This window comes from Herpailurus yagouaroundi, unplaced genomic scaffold (assembly GCF_014898765.1).
Source record: "Herpailurus yagouaroundi ecotype Mexico unplaced genomic scaffold, PumYag 203, whole genome shotgun sequence".
Classification (NCBI taxonomy): Eukaryota; Metazoa; Chordata; class Mammalia; order Carnivora; family Felidae; genus Herpailurus; species Herpailurus yagouaroundi.
Genome location: NW_024412434.1, coordinates 28995983 through 29022157, shown reverse-complemented (window position 1 = coordinate 29022157; position 26175 = coordinate 28995983). Strand labels below are relative to the sequence as shown.

The window sequence follows — 26175 nt, the reverse complement described above, 5'->3', positions numbered from 1 at the left end:
TCAGCCCAGAGCCTGACGCGGGGCTCGAACTCACGGACCGCGAGATCACGACCTGGCTGAAGTCGGACGCTTCACCGACTGCGCCACCCAGGCACCCCGGGTAGGATTTTAAAAAGTCACCGTTCTTACGGCTGAACCACGTTCACCGTGTTTGTTCTCAAGGAAGAAAAACGGAGCGTGTAGGAAAGACGTGGCGATCAGAGTGTGGTGTTCCGGTAAAAAAGAGATAGCAGGTATTTTAAAGAAGTTCTAAAAGTGATGTGTTTGTGCCTGTATTTGACCCTGGCTTAAAGCGTACCCAGATGTTAGAAAGCACTAGTTTTTACTACGTGGCAGGAGGCTTCATACAGTAAATGTGTTCTGTCGTCCGAGGAACACCTCAGCCGTGTTAGGTTAAGTTCAGGTCCTGGCGGAGTCCGGTCAATGCCAGTTACCTCTTCAGTGATTGCAGTGGAAGGGTGAAGGAATCAGCTGTGGTATGTTACGGTAGGAGTGCTTACAACGCTTACAACGGCTGAAATGACGATGTGCACACCTTTTAAGGAGTAAGTGCCGTAAACTTACGCAAATCGTGTTGCATAAAAGGAGGTGGTGAGGGATTGATGGGAATGGGGTTCAGGGTCCTGCCCGCCCCTGGGCTGGGGACATCACTTGGATGGGATGGGGGGGGACCTTCCGGGTCGAATGCGGTTTCTCGTCCAGATTTTGACTCTCGTTCTACGGGGTAAATTCGCTGGCACTTGTAGTGTTACAGTAACGACAAGCGGGCCATACGTGTGTGGTGTGTGGATGGGTAATGAGTGTGTCATTGCTGCGATGAATCCAGCTCTGTGAAGTTGAAGTTCCATCCCAGTGAGAAAAGCAAAGGAGCTCTTCTGGGTGCGATCCGTACGCTGTGTGTTACAGAAAACTAGCAGGTGCTGCCAAGATGACATCAGCTTCTTGTCTTTAAAGTGTGTTTGCGAAGGTTTTGAGAACAGATACGAGGAAGTTTAAATGTCATTTTTGAAGCTTACAGAGTGAGGCACTTCAGATGGAGTGGTCCACAAGCCATCTTCAATTTGGAAAGGGATCAGAGGAAGCATGGTCCCACAGGACCTCATTAATTCAGCCCCGAAATCTTTGTTAAATACTGGATTCTTGGATGGAAGCACTCGGTTGGAAGAAGAGATCTTCTATACTGTTTGACTTTTTTTAACCCCCAAATTTGGGGAAATACTTCTTCTTAGAGTTTACTCTTCCTGGTAGGGAGATGTCCTAGAGTTAATTAGACGGCAGCCTGGTACCTCATCCTCACTTTCTCAGGGCTGCTCCCTCCCGCCCTGTTACCTAGACTTCTTTTTGCTTTTAATTGTGGTGAGTGTACGTAACACAGAGCTTAGGGTTGTGACCGTTTAAGGGCGCAGTACTGTGTCGGTAGGTACACACGCGTACAACCGTCACGAGTGTCTGTCTCCAGAACCTTTTGCCTGCCTTTCGCTTCCTGGTGGAACCTGTGGCATTGTGCAGTTTCAGTGTTGATGCATGTGGCTAAGCAGACTTTCTTTAATTAGGAATATCTCAGCAAGTGTTTATTTGTTAAATTCCTACCCTGTGCCAGAAATTGGAGATGCAAAAATGGATAAGCTGATCTTTTCCCTTGTAGTTCAGTGGGCATTTGGTTAACCTGTTTCCATTGGCACAAATATATTCGTAAATACTATCTTTTTTCTAATCTTTATTTATTTTTGAGAGAGAGAGAGAGACAGAGTGCAAGCGGGAGGGGCAGAGAGAGAGGGAGACACGGCATCCGAAGCAGCTCCAGGCTCTGAGCTGTCAGCACAGAGCCCGACGTGGGGCTTGAACTCACAAACCGCGAGATCATGGCCTGAGCTGAAGTCGGATGCTTAATCAACTGAGCCACCCAGGTCCCTCACGTAAATACTATTTTTGATGAGGTTGTTAAGTTTCTTAGGAGGAGTTACTGGGAGAAGTGGAGTTTGGGTTGCAAGCAAATTTTGTTGATCTTTGTTTACAATTTCCTAGAAAGCTTCATTGTGTCTGTTTGTTTCCCAGAATGTGTTAGTCTTCCCTTGCCTTTATGAGATAAAGAAAGGTAAAACAAACGAACCCTGGTTTAACGAGGCTTCCATCTGGTGTCTGGTTGAATGAAGAGAGCCCAGACAGTTCAGCCAGGCGCGATGAAAGATGCCTGGTCGTTTGGAAGTAGTTTGAGAACCACGGGACTAAGCTGGACATGCGGCGTTGTTTCTCTTTGCTGTTGCTCTGAGTTTTTCGGATTAGCTGTAAAGTTTATGTATTTAGATAAGAACGATTGTTTTGAATACCACTAGGCTGTGAGGGAAGTGCACAAAAGCCTCTGATCCTGGGTGCCTCAGTGTTCCTTCTGGGGCCGTCGTCATTGGCCAGAGATTTCTGAAAGGGTGGCTTGGGTGCGGTTTGCAAACGGTATTCACTGTGCTGTTGGCCTGACTTCTGTTCAGCTGTGGGTCAGGCGGGAGCTTAGTCTGCGGCTAGTGCGGTGAGCTCGGCAGGCTGGGTCTGGGTTTTCACGGCGTTTCCCGATAGTGTGGATTGAAGTGGACGCCGGGGGCGGTGGGGTGGGTTCCTTACTTCTTCTTTATCGCCTCAGTGACTCAAGCTCAATGTGACAATGGGTTGCCAAGTTCCTGAATAAAACGTTCACTTTGTCTGGCACTGCAGGCAGTGGGCATTCGTTTCCCCGTTGGATATGCTGTCTAGGAAATTCTTTGTTCGCACTATCAGCCGAGCTGGTGAGTTGTCACAGAAGCCTTACCCAGGAGAACGTGCTAGCATTCCTCCATTTTTGGGTGATTCATTAGAGCAAGTCAGGCACCAGTACCCTGGGCTCTGCTTTTATTCTCCTGCTTCTGTACTACCTTGGGGGCCTTTCATTCAGAAATCAAACCTGAGAGCTTTTATGGAAGCTGAGGGCTCGAATATTATAAGGACTAGAAGAAACTGAACAGCAGCATCAGTTGAGTGGGCACTGACTTCCAGGCTGAGAGCAGCTCTGCCCAGCCCCAGAGCAGCTCCTCTGGGGGGATCCTGTCTGTCCCCACCGCATGCAGAGTGGAACCGAGGACAGCCAGCAGCTTGCGGTGGCAGGGTCTTAGAGTCCCAGCCATAGAAGCGAGGAGACGTAAGCATAGACCAGAGAGATTTTGCCCTGAGTCAGACATAACCGGGGGGAAAATTAAATATTTTCCTTCTTGTCTGTATTGCCTTCCCTTCCTGAGAGACAGACACAGGCGAAACAGGGATTTGTTTAACACGGTTTTGGGGCGCCTGGGTGGCGCAGTCGGTTAAGCGTCCGACTTCAGCCAGGTCACGATCTCGCGGTCCGTGAGTTCGAGCCCCGGCCTCAGGCTCTGGGCTGATGGCTCGGAGCCTGGAGCCTGTTTCCGATTCTGTGTCTCCCTGTCTCTCTGCCCCTCCCCCGTTCATGCTCTGTCTCTCTCTGTCCCAAAAATAAATAAAAAACGTTGAAAAAAAATTAAAAACAAATAACACGGTTTTTATGGCAAAATGCTGTCTAGACCTAGGAACTGACAGATTTTTGGAAGGTGCCCATAAATCAGAAAATACCTGTGCTATTTATTTGCAGTTTGGGGATTTCAGTCAATTTTTTTTTCTCTTTCCCTTTGTGAGAAAGAGATTGATTTCTTATTTTGAGAAGTGGGCTGTGTTGTGGTTTCACCCAGAACGTTGAGGTTGTATTTAAATTTAAAGGTGGCCGTCGGGATTTAGTGGCAAGGGCTGTGTTCACATGACTAAGTTTGGAGTGGGTCTTCTCACCTTGACCTTGGGCGGATTTATCTCCCAAAGTCCCAGGTCTGTACCAGGTTAGGCTTGAACAGCAAATAACTGCATTTAATACCACCCTGGCTTGGTAAGACTTAATATGTGTGAAATGCTGCTTGTTTTTGTTGTTATTTTGTATTCCTCCATTCTGCAAGGATATTATGTATTGATCATTTACATGTGGATTATTGATTTTCTCTTTGCGGTCAGTGTTATTAGAGATTACAAATTTAAACTAACTCGACTCTCTTCAACATTCAGTCATAGTTTGTGAAAATACAGCTTCTGTGAGATCATTTCTGTTCTTTTTTTTCCTTATTTCTAGGCATATGTTTAGATTTCTTCTCCATCAAAGGTAGCTAATAGTGCTAAATCAACCTGGTAATGCACTGTTGTAAAGTTTGTGCTTTTTGTTGTTGAGACAAAGAATTTTTAAAAATCGGATATATATAGTTGACAGTATGTAATTACTAATAATCATTAAGTACAATAGAACAGAATGATTTCACTCAAGAATTACTTGACCACACGATCTTGTAGGTGGGAAAATTAATTCTGCAAATTTATTTGTAAAATAATACGTGGCTATCCTTTTGCGTGTCAGGACGCTGATTGGTGGTTATTGGTCATCGTGGCTGCTTTTGCTCAGGGTTCCTGGACTAGCCGATCTCCTCAAGTACCTTTTACTTCTAAACTTCTGTGATACTGAGTTGTTTTAACATGAAAAGATGTGAGATCTTTACTGGAGTTTGCATTCTTTCAACCCCGTACCCCTTGCCTTTCAGCATTAAACTGGAAAGATGTCCCTGTATGATGACCTGGGAGTAGAGACCAGTGATTCAAAAACTGAAGGCTGGTCCAAAAACTTCAAACTTCTGCAGTCCCAGCTTCAGGTGAAGAAGGCGGCCCTCACACAAGCCAAGGTGAGATAAGCCCCGTGTGAGCGCGGAAGTCTGCAAAGCAGGGGCTCCTTAGGATGGACACCATTTGGTTTTAGTTTGCTCTTCTACCTTCTTATCAGGTTTGTAGGGGGAGAGGCCCTGGGTGCAGAGAGAGAGGAGTTCAGAGTCGTTGTGCTTCCCCGGACTCGCGGGAAATTGGAGTGAAGAAAAGCAGGAGCCTCCCTTTCCAGCAACGACACTGGTTTTTCAGACTTCGTTAGCCATATTCCTGAGCAGGGGCCCGGGAGTCTGCATTTTTAGGTGGCTCTCCTGCTGTTTGTGGTAGGTGGTTTGGAAGCAGCACTTAGAGGACGAGGCTCTGCAGGAACTAATAATTTGTGTGTGTTAGTGAGGGCTCACGTTGATTTAGTTAAAATTTAAAATTTTTTTTAATGTTTATTCATTTTTGAGAGACAGAGACAGAGCACAAGTGGGGGAGGGGCAGAGAGAGAGGGAGACTCAGAACCGGAAGCAGGCTCCAGGCTCGGAGCTGTCCGCACAGAGCCTGACGCGGGGCCCAAACTCAAGAACCATGAGATCATGACCAGAGCCAAAGTCGGACGCTCAACTGACTGAGCCACCCAGGTGCCCCTGAGGGCTCACGTTGGTTCTGATTGTGTCAGGCATGTGTGGTCTTGGGGCACTTGGTTTTGTTCACATCGTGTGCATGTTGGGCACTGGCGACATCTTTGAAATTGAACAACACATAAGACATTAAGACCATACTTGTCCACTGAATATTTGATCTAAAATGTTGTTTAGCAATTAGAATGGTATAATGGTTTGCTTATTGTTCTAAGGGGCCTTACATTGTAGAGTGTATCACCCAGTGAAAGTTCTGTCCCCCAAATGGGGCGAATATGGCCGTAACGCGTAAAAAGTTTGCTCTTTTTACGTGCAGAGCACAGATACACATAAAGTACAGAAACACAGTATACCTGTGCGGTGAAAATCGTATGGGCAGGAAAAAATGTATTAAAAGGTGCCTTGAGGGGGAAGCAGTAATGACAGAAGAAGTTAAGAAAACCTGCCTTAGAGATCTGTTGAAATATTTACCAATAAAATGTTTGAGCTTAAGGAATTTGCTTTAAAATAATCCATTATGGGGAAGGGGAGATATGGACACACAGGAAACAATTGCCCTTGAGCTCATAGCCGTTGAAACTTGTCATAGAGATTTAGGGACTCATTCCTGTTTGTTTTCTCTCATTTCGTGTTTGAAATTTTACGTAATAAATGTTATTTTAAAGTTGGAATTATTTTTCTTTTACTGCCTATTCAATAGGTAGTTATATTGGAAGTGCTTACATTTGATTGCTCGGCATTGTAAAAAGGTGTTGAGGATTAGGATACCCACAGGTAAAGCAACATGGTCTGAAAATCTTAATTTGTTTTGTCAGTTCTATCGATCAGGGTTTTTGTCTTTTTCAGATTCATCATAACCAGATTAAAATTTTTATGCCAATATATTTTCTTTAATGTTTATTTAGTTTTGAGAGAGAGAGAGAGAGAGAGAGAGACAGAGCAAGAGTGGATGAGGGGCAGAAAGAGGGAGACAGAGAATCCGAAGCAGGCTCCAGGCTCTGAGCTGTTAGCACAGAGCCCAACGTGGGGCTCGAACTCATGAACCATGAGATCATGACCTTAGCCGAAGTTGGACGCTTAACTGAGTGAGCCACCCAGGTGCCCCTTTATACCAGTATTTTTAGAGAGACAGAATTCTGTTTTTTAAAACAAGCTTTCATCCCACAAGAAAGGAAGATTAACAAAACAAGTCTTGTTTTTCCTTTAAATTTTTTTAAATTGGTTAAGTTTTTAAATCTCTCTGAGTTTCATACGACTTTTGCTTTGCACATAAGATCTAGAAATAAGATTTTATTTTCCAGCGCTACAACTGTTTCATGCATTATTCTTGAGGGCCTCATAGTCCCTTTTGTACAATGGCTCTGGCTCTAAGGAGCGGTCTCATACTTCAAAACATAAATTCAATTAGACTTCAAATGGACATAATTAGCGGACAATCTTAGGCAGTGAGAGGTAACAAAATAGAAGAGCAGAAGTCAAAATATACAGATTAAAAACTGGGCTAATTCTTTAATTACCAGTGTAATAGTGTCAGCTTTGTGGATTACTTTGAGCCAAATTTTAAAAATCCTAGCTAATTTGTTTCTTCCTGCCCTGGGTAACTTCAGGGTCACTTTCTGTTTCCAGTCAGTGCATATTTATACACTACAGGTTAAAAATTGGCTTATATAAAATACTATTGAGAAAATAGATCCTTTACAAAAATAAATATATAGGGGCGCCCGGGTGGCTCAGTCAGTTGAGCGACCGACTTCAGCTCAGGTCATGATCTCACAGTTCATGAGTTTGAGCCCCACGTCCAGCCCTGTGCTGACAGCTCAGAGCCTGGATTCTGTGTCTCCCTGTCTCTCAGCCCCTCCCCTGCTCATGCTCTGTCTCTCTCTGTCTCAAAAATAAAAAAAAAATAAAAAAACATTAAAAAGGGGGGTGGGGGGGCGCTTGGGTGGCTCAGTCGGTTGGGTGTCCGATTTCAGCTCAGGTCGTGATCTCATGGTTTGTGAGTTCAAGCCCCACATCGGGCTCTGTGCTGACAGCTCGGAGCCTGGAGCCTGCTTCCGAGTTTGTGTCTCCCTGTCTCTGCCCTTCCCCCACTCACATTCTGTCTCTCTCTCAAAAATAAATAAAAAACATTTAAAAAATTAAAAAATAAATATATTAGGAAATTTATTCATCACATACTGATTTTTCTGTACCCTTACTTTACTAACATTAAAAGTAAAGAGTGAGATGAAGTCTAGACTCTTGGAAATCCTCTTGTCTGCCTCAGTCTGTTTAATTTCTGCTTATCAGGTTTTTACTTCTCCAATACAGTAATTTCAGGTACTAGGAAATCTGAGATTTCAGAAAGATTTTCAAAAGAGAGGTCAAAATAAACGGTAGCCCGTGGAATCGTTTCTGCTAACTTTCTAGTGTCTTTTGAGATTGCTGTGTACAGTTAGTAGTAAGTTGCTCTTGAAGGAAAGTGAAGATACCACTTCAGTCACTTTTCTTAGGTTTAATTCACTAATTAATTCCTCAGCACTAGGTTGGCCTAACCAAATCTTTAAGGGTGTTACCTACAACTGAAAGATGGGGCTGGGGTTTCATCTGTGTCTCCACAGATGAAATAAATCCACTTGAAAAACACACATTGAATGGAAACAATAATGGAAAGAGAGGATTCGGATCATCTCCCCCATTGCCCTTTGAACTTTGGTATTCATGTAGTGCATTGTGTATTTAATGATTCGATCAGATTTGTTTGCTTAAGATGATAAGCACCGTTAAATTCAAGAGAGATGGTGGTTTCTTTTGAGCCTTTTGTGGTAATAACACTGAAAACATAGAACACTTTTCAGTTGCGAAGGGGGCATTAAACCTTTGTGACCACAGGACCAGATGGTCACCGCCATGGCCGTGTGATGTTATCACCACTGACAGCCTGCAGGGCGGGTGCCAGGGAGGCACATCCCCTCACCTGTGAAGTGTTCCGCCGTCAGGAGCTACAGGGCAGAGAGAAGTGTAGAGCACCAGGAAGTTCTCAGACGCATCCAGAATGTGCAGCATTTTACCAGAGTGTCGGGAGAAAGAGGAGGAGACGAAGACACTGCTGCTTGTGATGATGACGACAGCAGGGAACGGAGTCTGTTCTAAATTGAGAGATTAAAAATTTATTCTGAACCAGGTCTGATCCTGATTCAGGATAAAATCAGCTCTTTATTTATTGGAGAGCAAGCGAGTGAGCAGGGGAGAGGGACAGAGGAGGAAGGTGAGAGAGCATGTGAGTGGGGGAGAGAGAATCTCAAACAGGCTCCATGCTCAGCTGAGAGCCCTACTCGGGGCTCGATACCACAACCTTGGGATCATGACCTGAATTGAAATCAAGACTCGGATGCTTGGGGCGCCTGGGTGGTTCAGTTGGTTAAGTGTCCGACTTTGGCTCAGGGCATGATCTCCCTGTTTGTTAGTTTGAGCCCCACTTCAGGCTCTCTCCTGTCGGCACGGAGCCTGCTTCAGATCTTCTGTACCCCTCTCCCGCTCCCTCTCTCTCTCAAAAATAAATAAACGTTAAAAAAAATGAGTTGGATGCTCAATTGACTAAGCCACCCACGCGCTCCTAAAATCACCTATTTAAAAGTTATTTTAGGGGACAGCTTGGAAAATCTGGATATGAATTGGATAGGCAATGATACGGGGGATTGTTGATTTTTTTCGGTGTGGTGTTAGTACTGTGCTTATGTAAGAGAATGTCCATAATTTTAGGAGATTAAGGGGAAATGTCGCGGAGCTCCAACTTCCTTTCAGATGGTTGAGCACAAAAGACAGGTGTACGGTAAAGAAAATATGGTAACATAGTAACAGTGGTTGATGATACATGAGTGAGTATTGTTCTCTTTTAAAAATTTTTTTTCTGTCCGGGCGCCTGCGTGACTCAGTTGAGCAAGACTCGGTTGAGCGTCCGACTTCGGCTCAGCTCATGATCTCATGGCCTGTGGGATCGAGCTCCGCATTGGGCTCTGTGCTGACAGCTCAGAGCCTGGTGCCTGCTTCGGATTCTGTGTCTCCCTCTCTCTCTTCTCCTCTCCTGCTTGTGTTCTGTCTACTAAAAATAAATAAACATTAAAAAAATTTTTAATTTTTTTCTATGGGTTTATAATAAAAGAGGCAGGATTTAGGTTCTACTGGGAGGGTAAAACCCCTAATCCACAGTTCCTTTTGCTCAGGCTATAAAAGCGTACCTTTTCCTTGTGAGAGAGTCACACAAGGCATGAGTGTGATGTGCTGTTACACATTTGCCCTCCTGTGGTCAGTGGAGCTTTTTGCATCTATTAATTCACGTGCAGATTTAGATAAGAGACCAAGTTTACCGTAAACCTTTTATGAAAATGGAATTTGTGTTTTTAAAAAAAAAAAGACTGCAGAAAGTATATGGTAATAGTGATAATTGAATTAAAAGGCTGTTGTTTTAAGATTGTTTTTCTCCTATCTGAAAGGTTCGTTCCAGAGACCGAAAAGCTTTGTTATAAATAGTATGAATTTTAATTTGAAGCTTCCGTGCACTTCTTTTGTTTTTCGATGATTTTAGAGCCAGAGAACAAAACAGAGTACTGTCCTCGCCCCGGTGATTGACCTAAAGCGTGGTGGCTCTTCCGACGACCGGCAGATCGTGGACACCCCCCCGCACGTGGCGGCTGGCCTGAAGGTGAGCCGCCCCCCTGTCCCCTGCTGTCCGCATCCTCAGAGCCCAGGCTCCTCTGGGGGTCCTTACAGGCTCGCCCGCGTCGTTTTCAGCTGAACTGTGAACATGATCTGAAATAAAGATAGTACATTATAGAAGAACCAGAAACCGGAGATAGGCAGGAAAAAAACGAAGTCCTAGCCTCCAGAAGTTAAAAACTTTATGTTTTAGAATAGCTTTCCATTCTCTGCCTCCTAGCGTGCTTTTCTCATGTTATATATTGTGACTGTCCATCTGTGTTAGAAAGCGTAGGAGTACATGATCATTTCTGTGGCTTCCCCGTATTTCCTCAGATGGGCGTCCTGTAGTTTATTTAGCTTATGTAATGCTGGATGCGTGCGTTGTTTCTAACTTCTGCTGTCATGAGGAATGTTAGTGCTTATTGTCTTACTGTGGATTAAAATAGAGAAAAGGACTAAATCTACCACCCTTTTATTACCACAGTGACTTCATATAATCTTAGAAACAAAAAAAAACCAGATATGGTCACCTCTGTAAATGGGTTAGTAAGGATGAGGAAGATCTGAAAAAGGGTCATTCGGAGTCATAGTTCAAATTGTACAAAACGAAAGGTCAATGAATTCAGTGTAAACTGTAGTCGAAATTCCACCCACTCTTGGGGAGCCTGGGTGGCTCAGTCAGTTGAGTGTCTGTCTCTTGATTTCAGCTCAGGTCATGATCTCATGGTCACAGGATTGAGCCCCATGTTGGGCTCCATGCTAAGCGTGGAGCCTGCTCAGGACTCTGTCTCCCTCTCTTTCTGCTCCTCCCCTGTTTGCTTGCTCTCTCTCTTGCTCGCTGTCTCTCGCTCGCTCTCTCTCAATAAGTAAACTTAAAAAGAAATTCCAACTGCTCTTTAACATTTATCCTACAGATGGCAGTCCAGTAGTATGACTGCAGTAGTTTAAACAGCACCATGCACACAAATTGTTTGAGGAAGAATGACCAAAATTGTTTAATAAACAGAATACGTAATTATGGCTATTTCGTAGCAAGGCTCCTGCCCACCTCTCACACCCACACCTGTTAGAACCCAAATCAAGCTGACACAGTCCCAACTGCCCATCCCCTCTCTTCTTTAGTTTCAGTCAAAACTGTCTTGGGTTGGAATCTCCCCTAATTTGCTTTTGTTCTGAGATTTCTTGGCCAGAAGAACTGATGTTGGTCCTGCGGGCTGATAGTCTGTCAAGGAGGAAAAGTATCCCCCATGGAGGTGTTTCTGGAGATTCTTAGTCATTTAACATTTTTTTGCTCACAAATTATCCACCTAATTTTTCCTCGCTACATCTAATAAAGTCGTTCATTATCTTCTGCTACTGTGTATTGAGTCTGCAGCGTCACCTACAGTATGTGAGTGTTTTAGTTTTTCCCACCCTCCCCAGCATTAAGGTATTAACATTTTAATTTTTAAAAATGGAACAGACTGCTTTATTCTTACAGCGTTTAGAGAATGATGGCTCCTCATTCAACTTAGCAGGATTTATACAGGAAAAGTTTGCTTTCAGATTTTGAAATGACGAAGAATTAACCTTGTTGTTGACAATTTGTTCTGTCCAAAACTTTGTGGTTATAATGTTCTATAAGTTGAGTAGCTGATTGTTGGTTTCTCTCAGGTCTCAATAATAACTGAGACGAAGTCTTGTGCACATGCCTTTGTGTTTTTAAACTGTCTTTTATATGAATACAAGTCATAACTACCCTTTGTGAACCTTGCCTTAAATAAATTTGTGTAAACTTTCCAGTGATCAGGCCTGGGAGCTGATTATACCTGTTTTTCTGACTTGTTATATCCATTGGATCGTAATGTTTCCTGATTCTTAGTTGTAGGGAAGCACTGAAATGTTTGTTTTATGATGCAGAACATCAGACTGAATGGTGTAATACAGGAATTGTCAGATTCAGATCCATTGATAGTGAACACACAGTCTCTGTATCACATCAGTTTTGTGTTCGGATACAAAATATGTTTCACAAACAAGCGTCCTGCCTTTGCTAGTGTGGGGCAGTGTACTTCCTGAACGAGGTGCTGAGTGGGCCTCCGAGACACCTGTGCTTGCTTGGGGTCTCTGGAGACCAGTGAAGGCATCTGATTGTTACAGATACTAAGGAAGAGTTAAGCTCAGACAGCTAACAGGACAGTGCGGTGCTTAGGGAGGCTAGAGCGCTCAGAACATCAGGACCACCAGCCTCTGGTGAAGCCCTGTTTGTCCTCACGTGTCTCCAGGTCAGCTTTGTACTGGCTGCCTTTTGTTTCTCGGATTTCTTCAAGGCTGCCTCTTTTCTCTCAAAGGGTAGCCCCAGTTTCTAAATGTACAGAAGAGAAATGCAAAGTGTTAACCATCGGACCCTGGTCTTAGCGGACCTTAAAAGAACTAATGATGTGGTATGTGGTGGGTCGTGCCATCCACCTGTGCCAGACCCGGTTCCTGGCGCGCTGCCTACCCGGGAAGGGTTGCGTATTCCAGGGGGTTTCAGAAAGTCCAAGAGGATGCTTTCTGCCTTTTTTGTGAAGTCTCAGTATAGCATGTTTCCATGGTACAGAATCTAAAGTTTATTAATTGACCACAAGAATGATTGTTATCCACGGATCGTTTTTTTCAGGTTTTCGTAGAGACGTTTTAAAACAGGAGTATTCATTGTGTATTATAAATAGTCAAATCTATTGCTTGAAATTGTAGGCGGCGCAGCTTGTCTAGGAATTCCAGGAAAACACCATAGGTCGTTCTGGAGTTGGTAGTAAACTGAGAGGTGAGCCTCTTCTCTGCTGCTACACAGCTAGGCCTGCGGCTGCACCAACTCCTTGGGCACCTGTTTCCTCGTCACTAAAACAAACGAGGCAGATGGGTGGTCGGCAAAGCCCCTCTGATGCTCATGTTTTTTGACCTTAATTCTACGTGTGAAATTCTAAAACAAGAGGATGATGCATAGTTTGGCATTTTTACCTTCCTCAGGATCCTGTTCCCAGTGGATTTTCTGCAGGAGAAGTTTTGATTCCTTTAGCTGATGAATATGATCCTATGTTTCCTAATGATTACGAGAAAGTGGTAAAGCGCCAAAGAGAAGAACGGCAGAGACAGCGGGAGCTGGAAAGACAAAAAGAAATAGAAGAGAGAGAAAAGTAAGGCTTTGTTTGGATTCGAGGATATTTTACATTTGAAATATTCATTGGGATTCAAATGAATGAACCCTAGTGCTAGTTTTCATGGTTGGTCTGAGCAGTCATCAGAAGGAATCCATTTGTTTGTCAGAATTTGTCCAGGCCTACGGTGGCAGATGCAGTGTTTTGTTTTTTTTTTTTACAGATTAGAGGTTTTTGTGGCAGCTCTGTGTCGAGCGAGTCCATCACACCATTTTTCTCGCAGCATCTGCTCTCATGTCTCTGTGTTCTTGGTAATTCTCCCAGGCTTTCAGGCTTCTTCATTATTATATCTGTGATCAGTGACTATGACTCACTGGAAGCTCAGAGGATGGTTAGCATTTTTTAGCAATAAGGTATTTTTAATTAAGATACGTACATTTTCTTTTTAGGCATAATGCTGTTGTGTGCTTAATAGCCACAATGTAGTGTGAACGTAACTTTTTCTATGCACTGGGAAACCAAAAACATCTTTTGGTTCCCTTTGTTGCAATATTTGCTTTATTGCGGTGGTCTGGAACCAAACCCACAGTATCTGCGAGGTATGCCTGTAGTTGTTGTGAACAAACGCTAGAGAAAATTTCCTGTCTAGATGCAGAAAACTTGAAGTCTACGTTTTGTGTGAGTTGTTAGAAAAGTAACTTAAAAGCCTGATGTTGAATAATAGAGTTTTTTTCCTGTGCTAAGACGGTACTAGGATCTTAACCATTTAAAATACTTGAAATGTTTGGGGCATGTGACTGGGCTTGGTAAGTCGATTTTGCAACTCTTGATCTCGGGGTCATGAGTTCAAGCCCCACCTTTGGTAGTAGAGCTTGCTTTAAAAAATAAAATACTTAAAATGTTACTCTTAACTTTAACTAATTTTGAGCCAGATGGAATTATGACATCTTTTATTTATATTTTGTAAAGTATGGGCAAAAGATTTATTTGTGTTTCTTTTTTTTTTTTAAATGTTTATATTTGAGAGAGAGAGAGAGAGCGCACGCACGTGTGTGCACGCAAGTAGGGGAGAAGCAGAGAGAGGGAGACACAGAATCCAAAGCAGGCTCCAGGCTCTGAGCTGTCAGCACAGACGACAACATGGGGCTCAAACTCATGAACTGTGAGATCGTGATCTGAGCTGAAGTTGGATGCTTCACCGACTGAGCCACCCAGGCACCCCTATTTGTATTTCTTGTTTTGAAAATACTCAATGTTGATTGTTCAATAGTCATATATGATTAATATACTTTTTCTCAGTATTTATTGAATCATTTCATGAAGTGAAAATATGTTCTAGAGAATCCAAATTCTTAAAGTATTATCTATGTTGATAATGCTTTAAAAGTGAAAGAGGTAAACATCAAGGAAACTTTTTCCTTCCTGCTTATTGTATTCGTGTGCCTGTTAAATTTGTTCAATTTATCTTTTGATTTTTCTCACTTCACTTTTGCTACTTTAGTCTTGAAGCAGTTATTTGTACATGTGCTCCCCTCCCCCAAACTAATAGTTCAGTGGGGAAGAGAGGATTTGAATATTTTCTAGACAACAGCAAGTCAAGGTGACATCCTTGGGCTCCCTATCTCTAAACTGGTTTGTCTGGGGGCGCCTGGGTGGATCAGATCCTTTCTTGACTTCAGCTCAGGTCGTGTTCTCACAGTTCATGAGATGGGGCCCCACACTGGGCTTTGTGCTGACAGCGTGGAAGCTGCTTGGGATTCTCTCTCCCTCTCTTCCTGCCCCTACCCCGCTTGTGCATGCACATGCGCCCTCTCAAAATAGACAAGTGTATTTTTAAAAACTGAAAAATACATTGGTTTATCTGTGATGAATATTTGGTTCCTTTGTTGTCGCAGGAGGCGTAAGGACAGACATGAAGCTAGTGGGTTTTCGAGGCGACCAGATCCAGATTCTGATGAAGACGAAGATTATGAGCGAGAGAGGAGGAAAAGAAGTGAGTCATGAAACGTTTCGTTTCAAACTTGGTGAAATTCTGTTTGCTTTTCGTGTTCAGTTTGATAGTTGAATTGACGTTGATTTGGGTAAGTTCTCTCTGGAATCCGAGCAACCGTGTTTGCATAACAGTTTTAACCTGCATCCTGTTTTCACATATGTTCTCCTGTGAGCTTCTCGGTTGCCTCCCGACATTTGTTGATGGGGTGCTTGGGCCACACCTCCAGTATACACACGGCGTCCTCACCTGCAGCACGTCTGCGAAGCACCAGACAGAGTCCAGGCGCTCGTTTCCAGAACGTTTGCAACTAACATGCATGAATTTGAGGAAGTCCCGTAGCTTCCCTGGACATGGGTTTCTTTCAGTGTCGTATGGAGAGCAGGGAGACAAGAATTCGAACCAGGTACTTTGGGAGGCCCCTTCCATGGCTGAGGTGTCACAAGCAGATTTGCGCTTGTGTTACCGCTGCATTCTGAGTGATCGCTCGATGAGTAGTGTTCATTCTTGAGAGAATAGGGTGCTTCGTCATGTTGTGATTGCTGGCATTTCCTCGGTTTGGTTGATTAGTTTGGTTGACAAGTTGAGATTTTTTTTTTTTAAGCGAGAAATTTAAATCTACTTGTCTGCCAGACACTAGGTACTCTTGTCAGCACTTTCATAGGTTATCTGCTTTACATCACGCAGCTCGATTATCCCCATTTTAAAGGTGAGGAATCTGAGGCACAGAGGGAATGAGTCCTTATATAACAGGTCCACTGTTCACCGTATCCAAGATCTTCATTTGCCCGAGACCTCCATTATGATCTGGTCATCTTTAACATGAGACCTGAGAATACTGTTATCACAAAGCCGCAGTATTTTTCCCTGTGCATGAACTCAGTTTTATGACCAGAAGTTTGGCAAGCGTGGTCTTCCCCAGTGTACAGCTAAGGTTACTTTAGGGTTTAATTCAAACTTTAAAACACTAATGGAGTTGGAAAGGAACAAGTCTGTAATAATTTAAAATTCTTAATCTTTCAATGCAGATATGAATTAAATGTATTTATAGGATGCTTACTAGGCAACAACGAAAATCCAAGTTCATAGAGAGCAGATGGGTGGTTGGGGGGGAGCGAAATGGATGAAAGGGTCAAAAGATACGGACTTCCAGTTATAAAGAAGTCCTGGGGCTGCCATGTGCCACATAGCTGCAGTTAGTAAAGTTATATTGCATATTTTAGAGTTGCTGAGAGAGTAGATCTGAAGTCCTCCTTACGAGAAAGCACGTGTAACCGTGTGATGGATGTGAAGTAGACTCACCGTGGCGGTCACTTCACAGAGCGCACAGGTGCTGAGGCAGTCCCGTGATGTCCCGTGTCAGTTACACCTCAGTTTAAAACAAGTAACTGCGTGCCCAACACTGTCAGGCACTGTGTTGTTTTTCTAGTGGGGGTAGAGTTAACATCTGTGTATGCCCTATACGTCAGGCATTGTGGTAAACGTTCCGTATCCATGACCTGACTCAGTAACGAATATTTGGTTTTCGTTAAACTTGTTTAGAATCAGCGTATAGGTTCAATATTTATCGGTCTCATCTTTTCCAGCTTACACGTTGGCTGCCCGTCAGATAAGGAGCTGTACTTCTGTGTTAAGGACACTATTTTTTGAACATTAACAAGAGCTATACAATCTAATATTAGGAAAATGCTGGCGTCATATCCACTCTTCACATTGCTGTTAACAGATTGACGTTCATGTTTTAACCAGATTAGTAACAGATTTCCAGTAATCACCCTGAATTTTTCATACTGAACTCACAGCTGGGTTTTTCAGAATCACTCAGTAACCACTTAGGTCTTGGTGATGAGATTAAAAAAAAAAAAAAAAAGATAATGGGTGTTTCAGAAGAAACGACAAAGTTTTATTCAGGTTTGTGTTTCTCCAGGAGTATTTTGTGTAGCCCAGACATGTTAATTGTGATGCATGGACAGTAGCCATAGAGGAATTTCTTTTGTGAAACATTACATGCTGGTGCAACGTGTTTTGTAATCAGTTTTTAATTCTCGTTTTACTGTTTTGATCATTTCGTTGGCAATTAAATTGTAACACATCTATTAGGGCTTATAGCGAATGAAAATTCCTTATGTCTTCCGTTTGTGTTCTCACTGGTTGCTGGAGAGCATACGGAGTCTGTTTTTGGTTCGTCGTGTCTGTCATTGTCCGGGACACAGGAGCGGGAATGGCCAAGTGCCCACATTTCCAAGTAGGTGTCTGGCCCAGTGGTTGGCACCCTGGAGGGCACGGGGCCGCATTGTGGGGGAGTGTCGGCGCCGCGGGAGCTGGGTGTTCTGTCTCTGCCCATTAACTCCTCTGACCCTTTTCTCATCTGCCAAGTGGAAGCAGTGATTCCTCCTTCCGCGGTTGGTTGAACCTAAATGAGGTAACGTGTGAAAATGCCTCGTGGCACCAGACTCTCGGTAGAGCTGTGTTTCTGTTTTGTAAGTAACTGCTAGTTCTCTGGGCCGTGTCCTTCACCTTAAAATTCATTTGTTAACTGCATTTTAGGGTTCTCGATTGCCTGCTGTGAAAAAGATTGATTTTGTCTGTCTGGGTTTCGCCCAGGTGATTTTTTGGTCCTAGATGTCCTTCTTCCCTCCCCTGTAGAAGGAGCACAGGACAGCGTGTGGCATGTCGCGAGCCGGGCGTCTGCGGTGCTCCCCTCGTTTAACCAGTGGGTTCGTGTCTTGCAGGTATGGGCGGAGCGGCCATTGCACCACCCACTTCTCTTGTAGAGAAGGACAAAGAGTGTACGTATCCGTTTCTTGCCCTCTCCTATTCCGATCCCGGCCTCGGCCCCATCAGGGGGAGTCTTAGCTTGAGTCGGCCCGGTATTCGGTATTCGGAGTGTCAGGGGGAGTGGCCTGAAACCCGTCCTCTGGCTCCTCCGCCCGCCCTTCTGCTCCTGCCTCGGGCTTCCATCCTGGGCCAAGGCTTGCGTTCTGTGCAGCGAGATGCTTTGCTCTCCTTTTAAGTAATTTGTTATGTTTTCTCTTCACGTTTCATAGTTGGGGTTAGGTTAAAATACATGTAGCTCAGTCTATAGTTTCCATACTCTGTGGTCTAGAGGCCGGCAAATTCGTGACCTTCCACAAGATGGCAGTGCCTTCCTTAATTAGATTTTTCTGCAATTATTTTCTGTTTCCTTACACATGTTGTGCATATTTACTTAGATTGCCAAAACATGCCCACTCACTATTTTTGCTCCTGGTGCTCGGTTCTAGAATATTTGGGTTGGAATTGGACTTTGATACGGCATCTAGATCACGTTCCTGCCCGCTGGGTTGGACCGGACCTAAACCATCCCAAGAAAATATAGTCATCCTAGTGCTTTTTAATACACTATGTTATTTTTTTAAAGAAGAGAATTCAGAAAATATTGTTGAACATCTTTTATGTGAAAATACCTGGCAGATCATAAGCCCTACTTGAAACTAGTCTCCGGGAGTGGGGCCCAAGCATCTAGATCGTTTCAAAGCTTCCTTGTTGGTTCTTACGTGTAACTAGGATCAAAAAATCACTGGTCTGATGTATAGGCTCAAGTCTCAAAGACGTTTATTATTTGCTAGGTTAACGAGGTGGTAATACTGATTGGAGTCTTAAGACAGGTACACAAAATGCTATGGGAATTAGAGAAAGCCCAAGTGGGTCTACCTGGAACACACAGAAAATCTTACAGTTTCAGACACAAGTTGTCATTTAAGAGCACGTTAAAGGCTGAATAATGTTTCAGCAGGATGTAAAAAAGACATTTGAGGAGGTAGAAACAAAAGGAGCAAAGCTGGAATTGGGAAAATAGTTTTCTGCCTCTGATTTTGAAGAGTCCTGTAGCGACTAGAGAGTGATCTGGCGTTTCTTACTTCTTATAGGTAACTGATCTATGTAAGTGCACTTCAGAATTTTTTGGTGTCATTTTGCTAAACCTGCTTTATTTTTATTCAATAGTACCCCGAGATTTCCCTTACGAAGAGGACTCAAGACCTCGCTCCCAGTCTTCCAAAGCTGCTATCCCTCCCCCGGTATACGAGGAACAAGACAGACCCAGATCTCCGACCGGACCTGGCAATTCCTTCCTTGCCAACATGGGGTAACGGTTCCAAGCGCTCTTGTCCCAGCAGGTGTGGGAAGGACAAGACTCAGGGTGAAGTGCGTCCATGCTTTCAGTAGGTGCAGCTCTTGGTGGAAGACGAGGGCTCTCGGGTGTTTGGGGAAGACGTCATATAGCGTCCTTCTTCAGAGTCCGTGCTGGAGTCCTGCGGAGGGCGTCCCAGCACGACACCGTTGGGTCTCACACCACACACGAATCCCTTTCATGTGGGTTTTGGATGATTGCCATACTGGACACCATATTCTCTAGGTGGGGACACTTCTGATAGTTATTTGCATTGGTTTTGAGAACATTTGCAAACGAAATAGCTCCTGTGCGTTAGAGTTGACTTCTGCTGTGTCCACAGGGTGAATTGCAATTTTTTCTTGATAAAAAGACCATTTGCTTGAAGGTTGTGGTTCTATACTTTTGGCTTAAAGCATTTATTCTAACTATAATTAGAAATTTGTCTATTGGCATATAAAATTCAGTTTTAAGGTTGACTTTCAGGAGGGCGTGGATTTTTTTTTTTTAATGTTTATTTCTGAGAGAGAGACTGAGCGGGGGCGGGGCAGAGAGAGAGGGAGACACAGAATCCGTAGCAGGCTCTAGGGTCCCAGCTGTCAGCACAGAGCCCGACGCAGGAGTCAAACCCACGAACTGTGAGATCATGACCTGAGTCGAAGTCGGAGGCTTAACCGACTAAGCCGCCCAGGTGCCCCTGGATTTGTTTTTTAACCCACCCTGGGCTTGGCAGGCACGTTGTTCGCCCGGTGTCTCCTGTGAGGAACGGTCACGTGAGGCAGCCCTCCACTAAGGCCTTGTCGTGTGTTTTGGAAGGGACGGCAGCTGTGACGGTGGTCATCCCCCCCATATGACCTCACCTGCGCGCGTGCGCTTTCATTCTGAGCCTGTGGAGAGGTGACTGGCAGGTGGCGGAGTGGCCGCAGTTCATGCCCCGCGTGAGACTTTTCAGTTTCTGACTGAGGGATCCATCTCCTTGACTGGTGCCGTGTTCTGTGGTCTAATCGATGGCTATGAAATTGGAGACAGATACAGTTTACAGTGCAGCTCTTTGGTCACGGGGCTCTCCTCTCCGGAGCTCAGTGAGCACAGGGCAGTGTCGATGGTTCATGTCTCCACTTGTGTGGGAGGCTCTGTCGGGCTGCCCCAGAGCGTGTGCTGGAGGGGGACACGCGTGAAACTGGGATTTATTCTGCTAGTGAGAGAAGTGGACTTTTCGCTGAATTCCCCCTTGAGCGCGGATGAGGTGTTCACCATGTGCCCGGGGGAGGGAGAGCGTGGCACGGCTCGGCAGCCTTCCTCCCTCCGGCTCCGAGCAGCTCGCTCAGATGGGATTTGTGGGGGGCGATGTAGGTGCGCCCTTACTTGGCACACGGTGTCGTGATGCAAGCCCCGAATGGCAGAGGTCGCTGGGGGGACCTCCTCGAGACCCCCCGAGGTACCTCCAAGTGCAGCGTGAAAGCAGAGTACTAGAGAGAGCGAGCTCCGGCCCGGGACTCGACAACTGTAGGTTCCAGTTTGACTTCACCATTAACACCGACGAAAGAATTTCTGGACTCAGTGTCTTGCTTTGCTCCTCATCAGCCTTAAGCTGGTCGGCCAGTATGAGCCTCGGAGTCTTTATGTTCTCATCTGCTGAGTGGATGATCTCTAAGAGGTCTTTCGTTTATGGGCTGTCATTGGAAGCTCCGTTGTACTATTTAGAAAAATGTGGTCGTCGTCGTGGGAAATTTATCCTTGTTTTTTGACAGGCACACTTTTAACTCAACCATGGCCACAAACTGTGTAGCAATGCAGAGTCTGAAGCACATGAGACATCTAGTGTTTTCTAATAGGGATGCTGGGAGAATATCGCAGGAAACGGGTGTTTCCCTTACCTCATAGATAATCTCAGGATGTCCAGGATTTCAGCACTAGTTTTTCCGTGTCTTTCAGTCTGAACATCTCACAGCTTCCACTGAATGGCCTGCCGGTAGTTACAGGTGGCCATGTCGAAGCCATGTGGAATGTACACTTTTCTCTTTTCAACGTTTTTATTTATTTTTGGGACAGAGAGAGAGAGAGCATGAACGGGGGAGGGGCAGAGAGAGAGGGAGACACAGAATCGGAAACAGGCTCCAGGCTCTGAGCCATCAGCCCAGAGCCTGACGCGGGGCTCGAACTCACGGACCGCGAGATCGTGACCTGGCTGAAGTCGGACGCTCAACCGACTGCGCCACCCAGGCGCCCCTACACTTTTCTCTTTTTAGGAGGCGATGGCTGTGATATAAAATCGGTTTGTGCTATAGCAGGTGACTCAGTCCAAGAGATCCTTCTCTTTTCCTTCCTCCCAGTGGCACGGTAGCACATAAAATCATGCAGAAGTACGGCTTCCGGGAAGGCCAGGGTCTCGGCAAGCACGAGCAAGGGCTAAGCACCGCACTGTCGGTGGAGAAGACCAGCAAGCGAGGAGGCAAGATCATTGTGGGCGATGCCACAGAGAAAGGTGGGTCTCCTCCACGAGAGGGGCCTCCAGGGTGGGAGCGGCGGGCGTGTGGTCCTGTGTGACAGGGCTGGTCCTCGCCGGCAAGGAGACTTTCTGATTGCGCTGCATCCCAGTTTGGTGTTGTGTAGACGGAGACCCTGGGGGCTCATCTTTATTTGTTCAGAACAAAACTAGCGGTAGGAAGGTCCGTAGGAGAAAAGGTGAGAGAGATCCTGGCAGAAAATAAACACTCAAAGAAATGGTTTCATGCCTATTTCTATCAGGCGAAGACCTTGTTAAATTGGTTAAAATCATAGTTAGGTTTTTAGAGCATGAAAGACTGAGTCATATACAGTATGTCAATGATTATATCGGTGATTTCCATCCTGAAAGAGTTCTCTGTTTTTTTCTTTTTCCTGCTCTTTCATTGTAAGTGCGATTTCTCATTTTCTTACAGATTGATTGCTCTGTGAGATCTAATGTCATTTCAGTCTGTTGGTAGATGATGTCTAGTCGGTGTCTTATTTTCATTTGATTATTACAGTCTGTTCTGTGCTGAGGGCACATTGGAATGAACCAAACATCTTTGCATTTTAAGCAGAATCGAGTTTATTTTGAGTATCTTAGTTTAGCTCCCTTTCCTAAAGAAAGAAGATGCCTTTTCTGGCAGCCAGTCAGCCGAACAGGCCCGTGCCCATCCCCGCAGTCGCCCTGATCGGTGGGGTGTGTGGCATTCGTCAGCCGGCTGACAGACTGCTTGTTCCATTGGGCCGCTGACCTTTGGCCACACTGCCCTTGCCAGTCCTCTCACCTGTGAGGGCTGTGGTCTGAGTGCTCTGTGCAGCTGCCTGAACTGAGGAGGTGAGCTAACAAAAGTTGCAGGTAATTAAGGAAGCCAGAAACTTGTAGGAATTGCAGTAAAAGCTTAGACCAAAGCGAAACAGAGATTCTCATCACAGATAAGGCTGCATTTTTGCTCAGACACTGATTGCATAAATGCTCCTAGAGGACTCCGAGGACGTAAATAGCGAGAAGTACTCTTGAAATTAGTCATCGTAACTCGGACTCAGTGCTTTAACACACTTACATCTTAAATGTTTTGCTACAGACGCATCCAAGAAGTCGGATTCCAATCCATTAACTGAAATACTTAAGTGTCCTACCAAAGTGGTCCTCCTACGGGTAAGAAGCAGCATTGAAGAAACCTGTTTTCCTACCTTGATTTTTGTGTGTCATCCACCCTGATCTATCTTTGCACACCTTCAACCCTACTGATAGAGTGACAGTTTAAGAAAACTGAAAATAATTTTTTTGCAAATGATCCTTCTGGATAGACTCCATCTAAAACTGAGGTTTTAAATTCCTTTTTCATGATTATTATTTATTGCTAGATACAGTGTTTAAGACTGCAGTGAGCAATTGCTCTAAAATATTTGAAATTGTTAAAGTTCAGCTTAATGTATGTATTCTGCTTGTATAGGTGCTCTTGTGACTGAAGCTTAATGTGTGTGGGAGTCTGTGTTTCCATTTCGTATTTCTCAAAAGCTGTATTTATTTCTCCTGTTATTCTTACAACATGAATGTATTCGTGTACTTATGCTCATTATTCACACCTGAAAAACTTCTTTTTGCCTCATTGGTGGGTAAGCCATGTTTAACTTGGGCATCTGTCCAAGTAGGGCACTCTTTTCAACTTAACAGTCAAAGTAGGACATAAGCTCCAAGAACTATTTTTCAGCTAAATGAGTAAACAGAGTAAGAATGTACATCTGTACTCTGTTAAGTGCCATGAGCTCGTAATTTGCTTTCATTCAATGTGTTTAAAAAAACATGCTTTTATTTTTGTAAGAAGTACCAACTTTGGGTACTACAAGGATGAACATTTTCATTGTGTCATTTGGGGTTGAGAACATTTGCCATCATGAAAGAAACTTACTTGTTCATCTCATTTATATATTCGTAAATTATACTTGATGCCTGAATTTATTTGTTTTTGTTTATAGAACATGGTTGGTGCGGGAGAGGTAGATGAAGACTTGGAAGCTGAAACCAAGGAAGAGTGTGAAAAATATGGCAAAGTTGGGAAATGTGTGATATTTGAAGTAAGAGGGTTTTTTGATGTTTATAACCCAAGTTATAACTGATAGATCATCAAATATTTTCTGCCTCTAAATAGAGACCAGATGTGCAGTGAGAAACATACCGTGTTGTTACTCCCGAAGGTGACAGATGTTGGTTAGGTGCACTTCTTTTACTTGGTTATAACCATTTTAACCATAAAGATAAGAAGGGCTCCAAATTTTATTTGGTGAAGAAATAAAATGTTTCATTTTATGATTGAGGTTTAGTTTGGTGATTATAGATTGCTGTGTGCTCCATAGTTCAGTTAGTTGGACATGCCTTTGGTTTCATTCATTTGGCAAGTGTGTATTTAGTGCCTCCCACATGCATTTGGGAGACAGGAAACATGTTCCCCACTCAGTGATATGTTCAGTTGAAGAAACAACAAAACAAGCCGGTGTAAAAATCGAGAACATTCAGTTGCTGGATTCTGGAGTAGTCACTGTGAACACAGGAGTCAAGAAAGGGATTCGATCACAAAACATAAGAGCAAGCTTTATGAATGACATCAGTGTGGGCTGAGCTTGAGAAGGTTCCAGTGTGGACCGGCTGGTTGGCGGTGCTGGGAATTAACTGGGGGGGGGGCTGCTGCTTCCCCAGGTGGAGCGGGGCCATGTTATGCGGGACTCGGAGAGTCCGACAGGAATTTAGCCGACGTGAGAGGCACTTAGAGTAGGGATCTGTTCGTCTGTTTCTGCTCTCACTGCTGGGTTGCGTTGGGTCTTCTGGGTCGCGTTGTGTTTGTTGACTGCTTGATGATTTGTGTAGGCGTCAGCCAGCATAGGACCTCTTCAGGGTCAACGACTGCCCGGCTTAGTTAGCTGTGTGTTTTCTGCACTTGCCAAGGTGCCTCTCATAAGGAGACATTGGACGGATTTTGGTGATGAACAAATCATACTTATTTCCTTGGTACTTGACTTCTCCATTTAAGATGGTAATTGCAACACTTACTCTGACAAAGATCAGTTAAGGAAGAAAACTTATATACAACTGTATCTCTTGATAACTTTACTTATCATACTTTGATTTCTTTTCCAGATTCCTGGTGCCCCTGATGATGAAGCAGTACGAATATTTTTAGAATTTGAGAGGGTTGAATCAGCAATTAAAGGTAAGTTGTATAGGCCACTGTAAAGAACAAAAACGAATTTGTGATCTTAATCCTTCAAATGAAAACATGTTCTTGTGGTGTCTCAGGATACCTGTATTAACGGACTGTCTTTCTGTTTGTCTTTTAGCTGTTGTTGATCTGAATGGGAGGTATTTTGGTGGACGGGTGGTAAAAGCATGTTTCTACAATTTGGATAAGTTCAGGGTCTTGGATTTGGCGGAACAAGTTTGATTTTAAGAACTACAGCACGAGTTATCTTCAATGGCCCTTACATGAGCTGCCGGCTGAGCGGAGAAGAAACAGGCGACAGCCAGCCTGTGTGGCTGCTGGGTACAGAGACTCTTGGAAGGACTTCTGAGATATATGTTGATTGATCCCTTTTTTATTTTGTGGTTTTTTAAATATAGTATAAAAATCCTTTAAAAAAAAAAACACAATCTGTGTGCCTCTCTGGTTGTTTCTCTTTTTACCACTTCTAAGGTGATTACGTTTTTTTGCTAGGATTTCATGATAATTCTCAAGTGCTTCAGTGAGACAGCATTTCTTGCACTAAAAATATCTAGAACGTTTTGGGATATGGGGTTGTATTGTTACCCTTTTCTTTCTTTTTTGATTCATTTTAATAAAACCTGCAAGTTCCTAAACTGTAGCTTCATAAATTCTATAATAAAGTGTCATCTTGGCAGTCTGCCAAAGGTGGAAACGTTTGCTTTCTCTAACAGAGAAGTTCTTACTGACTCCAGTCATGGAGAACTCTGTGACGGGAGCCAAGGTGGAAGCATTGCCAGGCTGCTGTGACCGTTGGACAAACCGTTTCCGGTGAAGTTATAGTGTGGGATCTGCGGCGAGTGTGGGGGTAGGTGGGCGCAGAAACCGTGGATCCAGCAGTGGTCTTCAGAGACTCTTGTCTAGTCTCCGTGCAGGTCAGACTCGACATGTTGATTCCAGAATTCACAGGTGCATTGTAAATGTGTGTCCAGTTATATTTTGGAAACGGTGGCTCCTTAGGGGCCACGTTTCTACTGGCAAAATTCGCAATAGTATTAGTTCTCACGTAATTTTTATATTTATAAAATGCAGCCTCATAGGCCACTTAAACTGTACTGCCAATGGATGGAATTCTAGAATTGTGAAAAGTTGTGGCATCGGAGTGTGGTGGTATTAAGTGGGTTAAAGATGTAGCGGGACCACA

At 44.2% G+C, this 26175-nt stretch overlaps 1 protein-coding gene across 2 annotated transcripts; it reads left to right on the top strand.

The window, feature by feature from the left end:
- The first annotated feature begins 2649 nt into the window (after nucleotides 1-2649).
- On the top strand, nucleotides 2650-25686 carry RBM17 (RNA binding motif protein 17). Of its 2 annotated transcripts, XM_040451512.1 has the most exons (12): nucleotides 2652-2774; nucleotides 4611-4748; nucleotides 9916-10032; nucleotides 13020-13186; nucleotides 15043-15140; nucleotides 17870-17926; nucleotides 19122-19263; nucleotides 21621-21772; nucleotides 22860-22933; nucleotides 23755-23853; nucleotides 24911-24983; nucleotides 25111-25686. In XM_040451512.1, exons 2-12 carry the CDS (start codon nucleotides 4626-4628, stop codon nucleotides 25212-25214), a joined length of 1206 nt encoding a protein of 401 aa, XP_040307446.1. In that variant the 5' UTR covers nucleotides 2652-2774; nucleotides 4611-4625; the 3' UTR covers nucleotides 25215-25686. The 2 variants fall into 2 exon arrangements, with proteins under 2 accessions (XP_040307447.1, XP_040307446.1); XM_040451513.1 differs by lacking the exon at nucleotides 17870-17926 and having other exon boundaries at nucleotides 2650-2774.
- Nucleotides 25687-26175: the final 489 nt, after the last annotated feature.

What these genes read in the sequence shown, in the direction of transcription:
- RBM17 (XM_040451512.1), top strand. Translation starts at nt 4,626, where the DNA reads ATGTCCCTGTATGATGACCTGGGAGTAGAGACCAGTGATTCAAAAACT. An exon ending in CGGCCCTCACACAAGCCAAG is followed by an intron (nt 4,749 to 9,915) that starts GTGAGATAAGCC and finishes CGATGATTTTAG; the next exon opens with AGCCAGAGAACAAAACAGAG. An exon ending in TGTAGAGAAGGACAAAGAGT is followed by an intron (nt 17,927 to 19,121) that starts GTACGTATCCGT and finishes TTTATTCAATAG; the next exon opens with TACCCCGAGATTTCCCTTAC.